Source organism: Anopheles coluzzii, chromosome 2 (genome assembly GCF_943734685.1).
Source record: "Anopheles coluzzii chromosome 2, AcolN3, whole genome shotgun sequence".
NCBI lineage: Eukaryota > Metazoa > Arthropoda > Insecta > Diptera > Culicidae > Anopheles > Anopheles coluzzii.
The window spans coordinates 98094781-98107934 of record NC_064670.1 but is presented as its reverse complement, the minus strand read 5'-3'; the positions used below and the strand labels follow the sequence as shown (position 1 = coordinate 98107934).

The window sequence follows — 13154 nt, the reverse complement described above, 5'->3', positions numbered from 1 at the left end:
CCACTACTGCGGCCCGTGTTTGTTGGGGGAGGGAGGCCTACAACAGGACGGTCCATGTGACCACGCTAATAAACCCGGCCAAAAGAGTTACGACACGCCAGTAGAAAGTAAGCAAGACCTGCCGCTCCCCTGCTTAAGCTTATGCAAAGGAACGAACAAGAACGAAACCGAAAGGAAAAACATTAATAATAATACTACCGAGGGTCTTTGCCTTATCCGTGCCGTTCCGTTCCGCGACCGTCCGGTTGTTTCCGGCTAGCGCACGACGACGACTGGGAGTCTTCCGAGAGAGTGTGGCACCTCGTTAACCACCCCAACCCCCAGCGTGCATTGGATGCAGTTTTTTTTTTGCACTGATTTACACGCGCCCAGTTTGCTACAGCTTAAGGGGAGCTTTGGGTCCATCTTCCACTGCACGTCACGAACTTTTGTGCTTCTCGTGCCGGCAAGCGGCTAACGACCGAGAGCGTTAATTCCTCGTTGACTGGAAAGAGGGATGGTAACATGGTTCTTGGGTGGTGGTGGGGGTTTAGAATCATTCTTTTTGCACCTAACCGGACATGGTTCATTGTTGATGATTGTGTTAGGCAAAGGAAGGGGATTTTACATAGCAGTTGAGAGATTATGTGTATAAAAACACTAACCAAAGCAAAAAGAAACGCTTCAGTGTTTGATGCTTAGACATGCTCATAATGGTGCCTGAACACGCTCGATAATCGCGAGCAATGGGTAAGGGTTAATAATTATGCATTTGTTTGCTCACGGGGAAACGATTGTTGTGCAGTGATCGTTTGGGCAATTTATTGCTTAATTTCATAAAATTCTTCAGAACTATCTCACCTTGCTCAATCTTGATTTTGAACCTGGAAAATTGGAGACCATTCACCGTCACACTGAAAAAAGATAATGAGAAAGCCATAAGATGATTCCTCTACAATATTAATTCGCTTGAAAAACAATTGCATTGCAATTAGATTCTTGTTACATCGCACTTATCAAATTAGATAATTAAGCTACAAGCGGCCATGGTACTTATTCCCTCTCTTATCAGTCAACTCAACAGTAATCTCCATCCATGCCAAATCCCACCCAACGCCATCTTTATAACAATGTTTCCCTTACTTTCCATACAACAGTTAATTAAATGGCTAAAGCAAAACCAACCACAAGAAGAAGAAAAGAGAAGCAGCACCATTCACAAACACTAACAAGTGGCTTTTCTGCACTTTTAATTATCTACTCCCGCAGAGAGCGCCGCGTCCGGACGTAGCCGGATGTTTCACCGACCGCCCCGCCCTCCCCGTCAACAGCTGGCCCGGCCGGGACCAACCCGCCCCCTATGGGGAAGTGTGCCTCGAAGCAGCCAGCTCCCGGACTGAACGAATTTGGCAGCGCACCGTACCTTGCCATCTGCAGCGAAGATGACATCCTCTACATCAATGTGGTAAGTCCTCGGGGAGGTACCAACCATACCATCCTCCTATCCTTTAACCCGCTCTTCATCCACTTCCCCGCGGGGTCGCCGGATTCTCATGCCCGGGACCTCGGATTAGCTCTCGGAAACAAGCGCGCCCGGTAATTGCTTTTGGCGGAAGCTCACGAGCTCGCTCCCATTTCGGTCGCTCATTAGCATGCAGCTTCACACAGCGCAACCATTCGCACGCATTATGCGTTCGGCATTTTGTTACAATGTCGCATGTAGGCCCTGGCCCAGGGTTTGGGCAAAAAGCTGAGCGACGAGACGATTTCAACCCTCGGTTGCGTTCCAACTATCCGTCATATGGCATTCCGAGCTCATCACTTATTCATAGTTAAGGTTCCCACTTCCCTCCCAACGGGCGGCCCTATTCCGGAAGCAGTTTGTAATGGACGAAAGCATGACATTTCCTATTGCTGGATAAGCCATTCGACTGACCGGCCGACGGCGTGTACTAACCGTGTGTAACCATCACCCATCAAGAAGCGTGCATTTCAATTCAATTTCAATCAGCTACCTGCAACGAAGAAAGAGAATTAAGTTTCATAATTCAAGTCCCCACCGACCACCGTATCTTACCGCCGCGCTGCGTCTCTCAGCTAATTTCGTGGCCAGCTACTTTCGCCCGCCCACCCACCCGAAGGTGGATGGCATTATTGCATAAAAATCATTGCGGTGAGCCACACAAATAGCATTCGCAACCGCAAAAGCCACCTTCCGAAGATGACCTTGGTTGGTTGGCTTCAGCTTTCATCCCTCCTCGCCCGGGAATCGGCTGGTGTGAAGTCTTAATTTTAAGCCTTGCCTTGTGCCGGGTGCGGCCTGAAATTCGTCTCGCAATGGTTTCACTCTCCAACCCACACCCCCATTGCCATGTGGGTGGGTTGCTGCATTAGCTGTGGTTTTCTGGGCTACCGTGACCGTCGTCCGGACATTTTCACTGTTTTTCTTTTTTCTTTCACACCTCGCGGCAAACCCAATCAAAGGCGGTTCGCGCGATTCCGGGCGTTTGTGAATCAAAGCGACGAACGACGACGAACGAACAAGCGAAATTAAAATTCATTGAAAATTGGCGGTTTCGATTGCACCTAATTGAAAATTATACGCTGTTAACGGATTAACCGCCCACCAGAGAGAGAGAGAGAGAGAGAGAGAGAGAGAGAGAGAGAGAGAGAGAGAGAGATAGAGAGAGAGAGAGAGAGAGAGGCGTGAGAAAAGCTCCGTGACCGTGGCTTTGCAACATATGCGGCAGCGTCCATTTCACCGTCCGAGAGATGCGTTTGCTTCTTCGAGGGGCCGTGTTGTCGTGTTTGTGGTAATTAATTTAATTTCGCTTTCAATTAACATACATTCTCTTCTGCGCTATGATGAAATGCATCTTTGCTTATTACACAAATGCTGCTCTTACAAAGCTCAAACTACAGGAGATGTCATTAAAAATAAGGTAACATTAATTAAACATCTGTAACAGTAAATAACCTATTGCGAACACGGAAATAGCATATTGATGATTTTTTTTTTAGCTTAATAATGGACAAAAACCTTCAACAACGCTGTAAATGTAATTGTCTTATTATTTTTCAAAAAATGTTGAAATCTCCTACAAACAATGTATTAAATTATTATTCTTCAACATAAAGTTGACAAAAACGCACACAAAAACAGATTGGTTTTGTTGAAGGAACGCGATGTTGCAACGAGCAGCAACTTACACCGATGCTACAACCAGAAACAAACGAAATAATTGATGAAAAATTAAAAAAATAGAGAAAATGAATTCAATTGATGCAAATGGGTAGCAGAGAAATCAAATTCCATCAAAACCTCAAATGATTTGCTCCCCGTCGCATTTACATCTGAAGGCGTTTTCCGACCGATGCTCTATCTCTTATAGCAAAATTACGCCACGTGCGTACATACTGCTTGTAGCCGTTGTCCTGCGCGGTGCTGCTCGTTTGCGCCGGTGACGCCGGTGCTGATACGGGCAGCAGCGCCGGCTCACCGTTCGAATCGTCGCTAGTGTACGGAGACACTGGTGCCGAACGGCACTCCGCCTTTGCGGCCCGAATGCGCCATTGCAAGCGCTTCTGGAAGCGTTTCTTCTTGAGCGATGCGTAGCAGGTCGGATCGATGCGCCAGTAGCAACCTTTCGCTGCCACATCGGTCATGCGCGGCACCTTGATGAAGTACCGATTCAGGCTCAAATTGTGGCGGATCGAATTCTGCCACCCATCCTGACGGCGCTGCCGAAAGAAGAGATAGTTTGCTCGTAGGTAGGCGTAGATTTCCGGCAGCGTGCACTGCTGCTGCGGTGAGGCTGTGATGGCTTGAATGATCAGCTGCGCATAGCTGTACGGTGGCTTGACAATTTCGATCGATTCTGTCGGCACGTAGGAGGCTGATGATTCGTTCTCGGACGCATCCGGAAGGGCTTCTAGCTGATGCTCTTCGGAAATGATAGGCGAACCGCTACCGGTACAATCCAATGGGACGTTCGGGATATCCACTTCCTTCGAATTGTTAGCCGGTGGTTCCGATTTGACGTTAGCAGCAAGCAAAAGCTTATCAATCAGAGTCATTATATCGGAGCCGATAGTCGGATTATTGTTCACGTGTTCACTACCAATTGCATTATCCTGAGGCACCACATCGTTGACGCTGGCATCCTCAGTATGCTGTATCTTACAGCTCAAATCCATCGCTTCAGCGCTCGGTGCCGTAGGCCCGTTCATAACCATTACAACACCATCGTTTGCCGCGCTCTCAACAAGATTCTCGAAAAACACGGTCGTACTCGTGCTCGGGAATTTAAAGACGCAACTTTTCGGCACCATGTACGGCAGGTCGCTCTGTGGCAGAAAAAGCTTATCCAGGTAAACCCCGTTCTTGCTTAACACCTCCACCGCGAATACGCCATCGGAGTAATGCAGAATGAAATGTTTCCGCGAAATCAACGTATCCCTGGCTACCTGGAAATCTACGGCATTGTTCAGGCGGGCGCGTCCAACGACCACTCTGTGCCCGATGATAAGCACATTCTGGTCTCCGCAGATTAGACGCGCGAAGACCGCATACATGGGGGACATGATGGCCGTATTGGATGGCAGCGGTTGGAAGGCATTGGTGCTGCTAATGCTGCTATTGGCCGCTATTCCGAACGGAAAGGATGGAACATACTGATTTTTGTATGGAACTGGCACCGGAAGTTCATTGTTCGGATCGGTCTCGTTGGTAGTAGACATCGTACGGTACAGTGCTGCAACGACCGAGACTAACGTAATATGCACAATAGTATTGCAAAAATAAGCACACAAACACAGCTATCGCTTTCATACAAACCTTGTAAAACGCTGCTAATGGAAGAATTACAATATCAGCATGTAGGGACGACACAAACACGACACAAGCGAATTGCGAAAAGAACGGTTTTCCAGAGAACACAACGCTTTCACGGTGGCAACGGATCAAAATGCGCTGTTGGATTGACAGCAGCGCCGGCTGTGATTGTATTGGTGTCATCGGACTCCAAACGTCAGTTGGAGCTTTAAATTCAAATTTAGTGTTTGACGGTTGGGAAATCAAAATTCAAACCGTCCATTCATTTTGCTGTTGTTTTATAATGGAAACAGTATTTTTATTGAATTCGAATAAACTGAAATATTTCATTTTTATGTTTCGAGCTTGTGTGCTATAATAATGTGGCAAAAAAGAAACAAGAAATTAGAACATTTTAGTAGACCACAACAAAAACTTTCGGATAGCCTTGCTTGACTTGTATTCAGCATTTCCCAATGCCGCTTTTCCTACACTTACATTGCGTTGTACAAGCTTGCCGATGGCTCACACTGCCTCACACCTAGATGTCAGTGCTAAAGGACATCATACGTTGCGTTCAACTTTTCCTTTCCACTTCCAACGGCCATTTGCCGAACCGCTTCCAACGCCTGCGCACACAGCCGCAGGACAACAGGATCGACGCACAAATGTCTGGCACCAGCGTCAGCACAAACAACAACATTCCCTGCCGGGAGAAAGTCGAACTCCAAATCCGCTCAAAATTTACCGACCTCCGCCACTCACACACTTGCAGCGACACGCGCAAGCTCCAGTTTTCCAGAACATTTTCCACCCCAAGAAAATCCACACACACGCTCGCTTGCTCTCATTCTCTCACGCGTTTGCTCCGATTTTCTTCCATCAACATGGGAGGCACACACGACGGCGCACATACTTCCAGTTGAGGGAAAGCTGTAGGAAAAATTGATACTTCTGCAGTGGCTTCATTCTTGACGGTCGTGCGTGCAGGTGTTTTCATCGCGCGATTTTGCCAGTGATATTAAGGCAGACTAGAGTTTGCTATTGCTAACACTATTTAACATTGAAACAGTGTATTGCGTGTTTTGTGAAGACGGCAGGCATTATTGCTGCCCAGTTTTGTGCAAAACCCCCCGCACCGCCAGTGAATGGAGATGTCTGGTCTGGACCAGCCCGCAATCGATAAATATTCACGTGATTCCAGTGGAAAGTGTCTACCCTTGCTGCGGGGAGCAGCAATTGCTGCCAAGTAGAAAACAGATACGTAGCAAAAGTGTGTCCGAAGTGCATATTTCTGTGAAGTACTCCCGCTGCCCGCTGTGACATCCTCCCACCTCCCCCTTTTAATTGCATTTCACACCACCTCGGGGGACGCGACGCTGTCCCGGTGGTGCAATATATGAGTGAAGCGTGTCCGCCGGCAGCTGCAAACTCCGGGCGGCCCTAGAGCATACTATTCGCTGTGCAGCTATGGATGAATGCCAGCATGAGCTCGACTTTGAGGAGCTAGAAAAACTGTGCAGACACACGCCGGAGGACGAACTGTCAGAAGCGGAAGCGGACCAGCTGGGTGAAACGGGCGGCACAGAGGAGGGAGGCGGAGTGGGCGAAAGGTTTAGAGATATGGTAAGCCCGATGGATCGATTTTATTTTCTCTCCTGCCCCCCCCCCCCCCCCCCCCAAGGTCCTATCCTTCCTGGAGTACACTTCAATAGGTTGGTGGATGGAATTTCCCCGGACGTAGTTGGGGTAGGTGCAGTGTGGGAGGGAGTTAAGAAGAAGAAGAAGAAGAAGAAAAAATGGCCACCCCATCTCGGACGGAAATCGATTCTAAAAGTAGACACGTCATTTGTGTCCTCCCCACAGGACACAGGCGCCTACAATTTATCTTTCTCGTGAGAGTCAAGCCGAGAGGCGTCTTATACATCCCCAGCATCATCATTACGGCCCGGAGAGCCCTTTTCTCAGCATGTCTGTGGGCGCGCTCGTCATCTCGTCATGATTATTGCCTTCAAATTCCTATTTTACCACCGCTTCATTTCCCACCAGAAGCTTGAAGAAGTTTATTCCAATCCCATGGCTTGATTAATTCGTAATTATTCGTAACTGCCCATGGGTTTTCATGGTAAGATGAAGGCCTTCAACTTGCTTACTGCAGCTCACCGAAGGCTACCACCAACCCAACACATCCAAAAGCGAGAGCGCGATGTAGCATGTGCGGCCGCTGGTACGCATGCTCCTTCCATTTGTTTACGTCTGCAGTTGTCGGTGGAGTGTGCAGGTCCGCTCAGCAGTCAAAGTTAGGCATCTTCAGGGTGCATGAATCAGTTATGACGGAAGAAACGATAACGGTTACGATAAGTACTCTCCACTCACGATGGTAATGAGATGTTAATGCCGAAGGTTAGTGTGGTTTAAGTAAGTGGCCTTGATGTAATCAGCGGTCAACTCTTGGCATCTACCACTTCCAATTCGAAGTGGAATGTAGGAGGGAATCTTTAAGAGCCGTCGAAGGCTGCTTCCATTGGTGCTTCCTCGAACCAACGTTTGCAGTCATGAAACGGCAACTTTCATCATAAAGAAAACAAACATTTAATTAATCGAGAAAGACACGTTTCCTCTCTATAATAATAATACGCCGTACCGTGACTAACATCACCTTTCACGTAAGCATTTTTTTCTTGCCTGGGTAGGATGGATGCCGCAGTTGAAGTTCATGAACTTCACCGCACTCGGAATGTTTGCCATCGTTTAGCCACTGCAACCATCGCCTTCGCCCTCGGTTATTGGCCCCGTCGCCGTCCACAGGTATTGCGGAGGAAAAACGGGCGTGAAAAGCCTGTGCAAAACCTGTGCCTGTGGGGAAGCGAGCGTCTAACGTGCTCTGCTGTCGTCGCATGTTCTGCTGCAGCGCGCCAGACAGACGCCTGGGCGCACATGCAACCCTTTTCCCGGCGTCTCTTGTCTACCCCGTTAATTATAGGTCTGCAGTGTTGTCTGGGGCTTACGTTTGTATCATCAAATATGCAGCTTTTCTTTGTTTGAGCTGCAAGGGGAACCACCATGGGGAGGGGGTTGTATTGATTCGGTATTACTAACACTTTGACAGATTACGTGACATTTCGAATATCAACACTATCTATTGACATTTACAAGACAAGATTGGATTCTTCGCGCCTATGTCCTACGCAACGGTAAGCCCCGAAACCAACCTGAGAACATAGCGTCCTGTCCTCGCGAATGGCCTCAGGTCAAGCTGAAAGCCTACCCTCGTAACACGGCAAGCCACTGAAACATTAATCCACGCCGACCGAACGCGTAAAACCTAGCCCCCCCTGTCAGCCGAATGATGTCAAATGTGGCAAATGCGATAAACCTTACATAATAATTGGATTTCTCCTGTAATAAGACACGGTCTTGAGTCTTGAAGAAGTACCGCGGAGAAGGGAAAAGAGGTGCCAGTGGAAAGCGCGTCGTTCGTTCCGGACGTTTTCACGTGTTGGACAGATTTTTATATACAAATATTGGTCGCGTGTCCATAGCTAATGCAATGTGCTTTCAGCACGCCCCGTGCGCAGTTGGGCAGAAATCGGCGAAAACACCGGCTGTCACCAAAGCGCCCACACACGGGACACCGAGGTTGACAAATTTCGTCCCTCGAAAACCGTCCACGGGCACTATTCCATGGTTCGTTGCGCTTTCCGTCCGGGGCCGGTCGTTGCAATTTATTTCCCTTTGGTCGATCCGGTCCGGGCGCCCCCTTGGCTGTTGGCGTGCTTTTGCTGTTCCAAAGTACCTTCAGTCGCGCGTGGTGTTGTCTTCTCCGCAATCGCGTGCGCAAAAACAGCGCAACAGTGGTGCTGGCGTGGATCTTAACTTTCGATTTTCGACAAAACGGCGTCGCCTTTCGCTCGGTTCTCGGTCCAAACGTCGATGCACCAAATCTCCGGGAAACCGGGCCAGAGAAAGTCACGATTTAGCAGCATACAATAAAAAATAAATAAAGAAACAAGCATAGCCCCTTCGGTACCGAAAATTGGAACCGAACCGGCGAACGTGGCGGGGTGCGGCAAAAAGGGCCCAAAATCGAAAATTGGTTCAATCGGCTCAAAATTTACTTTGCTGCAGAGCATATAATTTTACCCCAAATAATTCCTTTCTCTCTCTCTGTCTCTCTCGTACACGTGCACACTCTTTTGCCGCAGCAGCAACATACGCCAGAGAGCTGCGTGATGGGAAGCTGTGGGCGACGAACCCTAAGACCACGTGCACGTTGCTTTTAATTTACTTTTGATTGTGTGGTACTGCGAAAAAAAAACTCAATATTATTAAAACGATTGATATCTGCAATTCAAGCCAAAAAAAAAACATTTACTTTCAAAATTTGAAAGCATACAAAAATTCACACGCGATGCTTGCAAGCTAAACGGCACCAGACGCTGTGCCAAAGCGGCCCAATTGATTTCATTTCATTTTTGCAGATAAAATTGTATTTTTTTTTCTCCCCTTAGTATCTTCTTTCCCAGTCCCTATTAAACGGCGTTTGCCGACTTTTTATCGAAAAAAGCTACATCGTACATTCACCGGTGCGCAATCGATTCGCGTGTTGCTTCGCCATTTCGACCGATCTAGCTGCGGAACATCCCTATGTGTTTGCGATGTTTCGTGTTAGATCACGAAGGGGAAAAGATAAATATTAATACACGTAAAAACTGGCGCTGGTAAGCAGCGTGATGGCAAAAAAACCCCTGAACCCGTTGACAGCTGTTTGCCAATGCTGGGATATTATTTTCTACATGAACAACAATCGATTTACCAGACACGGGGGGAGTCGAGATCCACTCTTTGATTGCACCAGCATAAGCAAGAAATAGGACCGGGGTTTGTTTGGTGCCAGATCGTAGCCCTACAAGGGTCAAAAGAGAACCGGAGCGAGACGGATAATGGCAAAGTGCTTTGAGGCGCTAGGATAATTGAAGCAAAAACACTAAACGTACAGCAGTACCCCTGTGCCATGGATGCCATGGATGCCATGAGCCAGTGTGGCGCAAAGCATGTTGTTACCTTTTTACCATTCCACGATCTGCTCCTAACCTGCTGGGTGTTTGGGGTGCAGCAGCAAAAAAAGGGGGAAATGGAACCTCCTGTAACAGCGCTTAAACCGTTTGAAGCAATGAAAGGTTAATAACAGGTTAATTTCATCCATCCCATTCAATTTCCCATAAGAGCATAAGATGGTTGTTGGTATGTTGGCTGCGATGCCACACTGCTCGGCCTATTGTGCATTATTGCACCGAGTTGGCACATAATTGGATAACCCCGTACTGAAGATAAACGGATCTACTTTTCACAAACAGCACAATCGTCTCCACCGAGAAAGGGCTTGCGAGTGAGTTCAATAAAAAAAACACACACACACCCTCCCAATAAAAGCGTCTTTTGGGGTGGAACATTATGTAAGCTTTATCGTGCGGCGTTGTCTTTCGTCTTGGGTTTCGGTGTTGTGGTTGTTGAAACGTTGAATGCGATGCGCATGTTGTGCAACGAACCATGCTGCGTGCAGCACTAGAATTTGATATTTAATAGCTGCTATAATACCGTTCATTAGAGGCTTCAATTGCAACGCAAATCTGCACCATGTCATGGCGTTTTGGCATTCACTGAGCTTTAGAATACTCAATCCCGGTTTGGCAAACGCCCAAAAGAGCACCGAAATCAATGCCCCTGAATGTCAAAGCAAGGAGAAATGGTTCGCATTCGCCACTGCAGCCCCTAAAACCCCTTAAAAACGAAATGGGTTGACGGTAGTGAAAGGTCGTAAAATGGATTATCCGAATAAAAAAGCCATTTCACTTCTTCACTCTTGTTTTGGGCCATCCTCTTGGTTCATTACGTTGTGGACGAACTGAAGTTGTTTCAGTTTTGAAAGAGTTAATTCCCTTTTTTGTGTGTGTGTGTGTTTCCTCGAAAAGGCGCTTCATCAATCTTCCCACTTAATAAGCCCAACATAAACGCTCATAATGCCAAAGAAATGCTTCCCCTCTCGTTGGCTCCATTAACAAGACTACCTAGCTTTTTAGACCTTTCTCCATGGCAAGTCTTTAACGAAAAACAAAAAAACGTGCCAAAATCATCTTGTTCTTCCATTAAACGGCGGTCCAAAACAACGTCCGTTCGCCGTTTGCTTGTACTTGTACGCGGTCATAATGCCAGAAATGTGCGACTTCCTCCTTCTTTCTCCGGGATAGCTTCCGTCATCATTTACGCGGCCAACTGTTTCACCTTCACCTGTGCGCTTCTGGTTTGCAGATCGTTCGTTCGCAGGGCACCTGAAATTGGCTGTCCCACATTCGCAGCTGCATACAGCCACCGGCCAACCTTTCACCGATTGGTTTGGTGCGCGTTGTGGTCACAATAAGAACAGTAACAAAACAAAAATTAAACCAAAATCGTGGTTAAACACCCTTTTCCGGTACACACTATTATGGCACCCTCGGGCTAATGCTGTGACGTTAGCTTGGCCCGCGATAATGTAAAAGAGATTAACACTAGAGGATGGAGAGAGGAAAAAAACACAAGACCTATACTGCAATTTCCGAGTCTGCCTGGCAGACACCCGCAGGTCAAACTCGTGTGTCGGAAGCTCACTTTCTGCCAGTACACCAAAGGCCCAAATCCATTGAGATGGGTGGAAAACACACAAATGGCCCCGCCCCAGAGTAAATCGGATCGCTTTACCCCGGGGTAGGTCATGCTTTCGTACATAACCACGTGGCTTAAGGCGTAGGCATGTGTACAACAGGCTGATGGTGGCATGTTAAAGCCCAACATGCCCATTAGGCATGGAGTTCAAACGTTCAAACCGTTTAGTGGCGTCCGGTTAGGCGGTTTGACTAGTTCTCGTTAGCTAAATGAAAGCATACAAATACCACAGCCAATGTTGTTACTATTCATTTCTCCGCTCGCAAAATACAATTCAATTTGTTGGTTTATCTCGTTAAGAGGCGAATCAAAAGCTACCGCACGAGCTTGTATGGTGCAAAAGGTTAAATCGTCGCAGTGCTGCATGCACGTTCCACCTTAAAATGTAAAGAAACCAGAGCTTTTTGATTGCCTCACGGGTGGGGGGGTTAGGCATTTCAAAGTTGAAGGTTGTTTCATGTTTGTTCGACTTTAATGGAAAACACACACACAGGCGCGCGGGCACGAGCGCAGAAAGTTCCTCTTCCTTTGCTGGCCCGCAGCATGGAACGGGGTTAGTAACGAGCCGTACGCAAATGTTTACATTGGAATGGATGGCTTGGAGTGTGGCCTTGACAGTGGAGCTTCGGTCAACATGCAAGCAGCGCACAACGATGGGTCGATTTTTTTTTGTTTTGCTTCTCCTTTGACTAGTGCCCTGTGGGAAAGCGAAAAAGTTTTGAGAGCCCAAAACGTTTTACGTGCAACTGTGATCCCATGCTGTGAGGAGGGTTTTTTAAAGCAGCTATGACTCAGTGGTGCTGAAGAAAAAAATTAAAAAAACGTGGAAAAAAGATTTATTTCACGCTTCACTCTTTCTTGCCTACCTTTTTGAGAAAGAAAATTAATTCGTCCACCGTACAGAAACGTCTGCTCTTTTTTCCCGCCAATGTCGCAATGTTAGTAAACAAACCGTCAACACCCATTGCGATTTGACAGCTCCACTCAACCGAGCTGTCAGGCGCGTAGACTAATTTTTAATCCACTGTAATCCCCCTCCCCAAACAAATAAACACTTTACAATTTTACCATAAATCTTTAACCGTTTTGCTCTCCCTCTCTCTCTCTCACTTGCACAGGGCCAATCGGAGAGCAAAAAAGCGTCGAAGAAAGCGGCCACCGACACTGGCCTGCACACCAAGGGGACGGCTATGTCGTTTGGCTTCAAGAAGCACAAGGTGCATCAGGCAACCACCGGCAGCAACGGTACGATCGGCACAACCGGAAACAACAAATTGCCACCGGGTGTGGTCACGCATACCGGTGACGGTGGTGGTGGTGTCGGTGCCGGCGCAGAACCAGTCCCGGGAGCGGTCGCTAATCAGATCAAGAAGTTCAGCCACAGTAACCACAACAACAACAACAACAATAACAACAACAACAACAGCAATAATGCGACACTGGAAAGGGAGAAAGCGGAAAGGGAGCTGGTGCAGGCCACCGTCATCTCGAACCCGGGCGTCGATGCGGCATTTAGCGACAACAACGGAAATAGCGGTAAGTGTGCGGAGAAGGGGTGTTTGTTGTTTCCACTTAAGATAAATAACGTTAGCAACAGACAGAAGATGCACACACACAATTAGAAGACAAGTATCAAATGTCAATCTAATGGTTCGGGTCA

The 13154-nt window shown here is 47.6% G+C and overlaps 2 protein-coding genes across 13 annotated transcripts in view; one reads left to right on the top strand and one right to left on the bottom strand.

The window, feature by feature from the left end:
* The window catches only part of LOC120950873 (uncharacterized), an 87805-nt gene that overhangs the window by 50650 nt on the left and 24001 nt on the right, over positions 1 to 13154 (top strand). For 8 of the 12 annotated variants that reach the window (XM_040369254.2, XM_049607758.1, XM_049607757.1 and 5 more), the window contains 2 exons: positions 1249 to 1444; positions 12613 to 13030. In XM_040369254.2, coding sequence (XP_040225188.2) covers positions 1340 to 1444; positions 12613 to 13030 — 523 coding nt within the window. In that variant the 5' untranslated portion in view covers positions 1249 to 1339. Of the gene's footprint in view, positions 1 to 1248; positions 1445 to 5696; positions 6419 to 12612; positions 13031 to 13154 lie in introns of those variants that run through there. The other 4 variants (XM_040369250.2, XM_040369247.2, XM_040369257.2 and 1 more) reach the window with 3 other exon arrangements.
* Positions 2113 to 5044, bottom strand: LOC125906885 (forkhead box protein K2-like). The gene has a single exon (XM_049607762.1). It carries the CDS (start codon positions 4717 to 4719, stop codon positions 3328 to 3330), a length of 1392 nt encoding a protein of 463 aa, XP_049463719.1. The 5' UTR covers positions 4720 to 5044; the 3' UTR covers positions 2113 to 3327.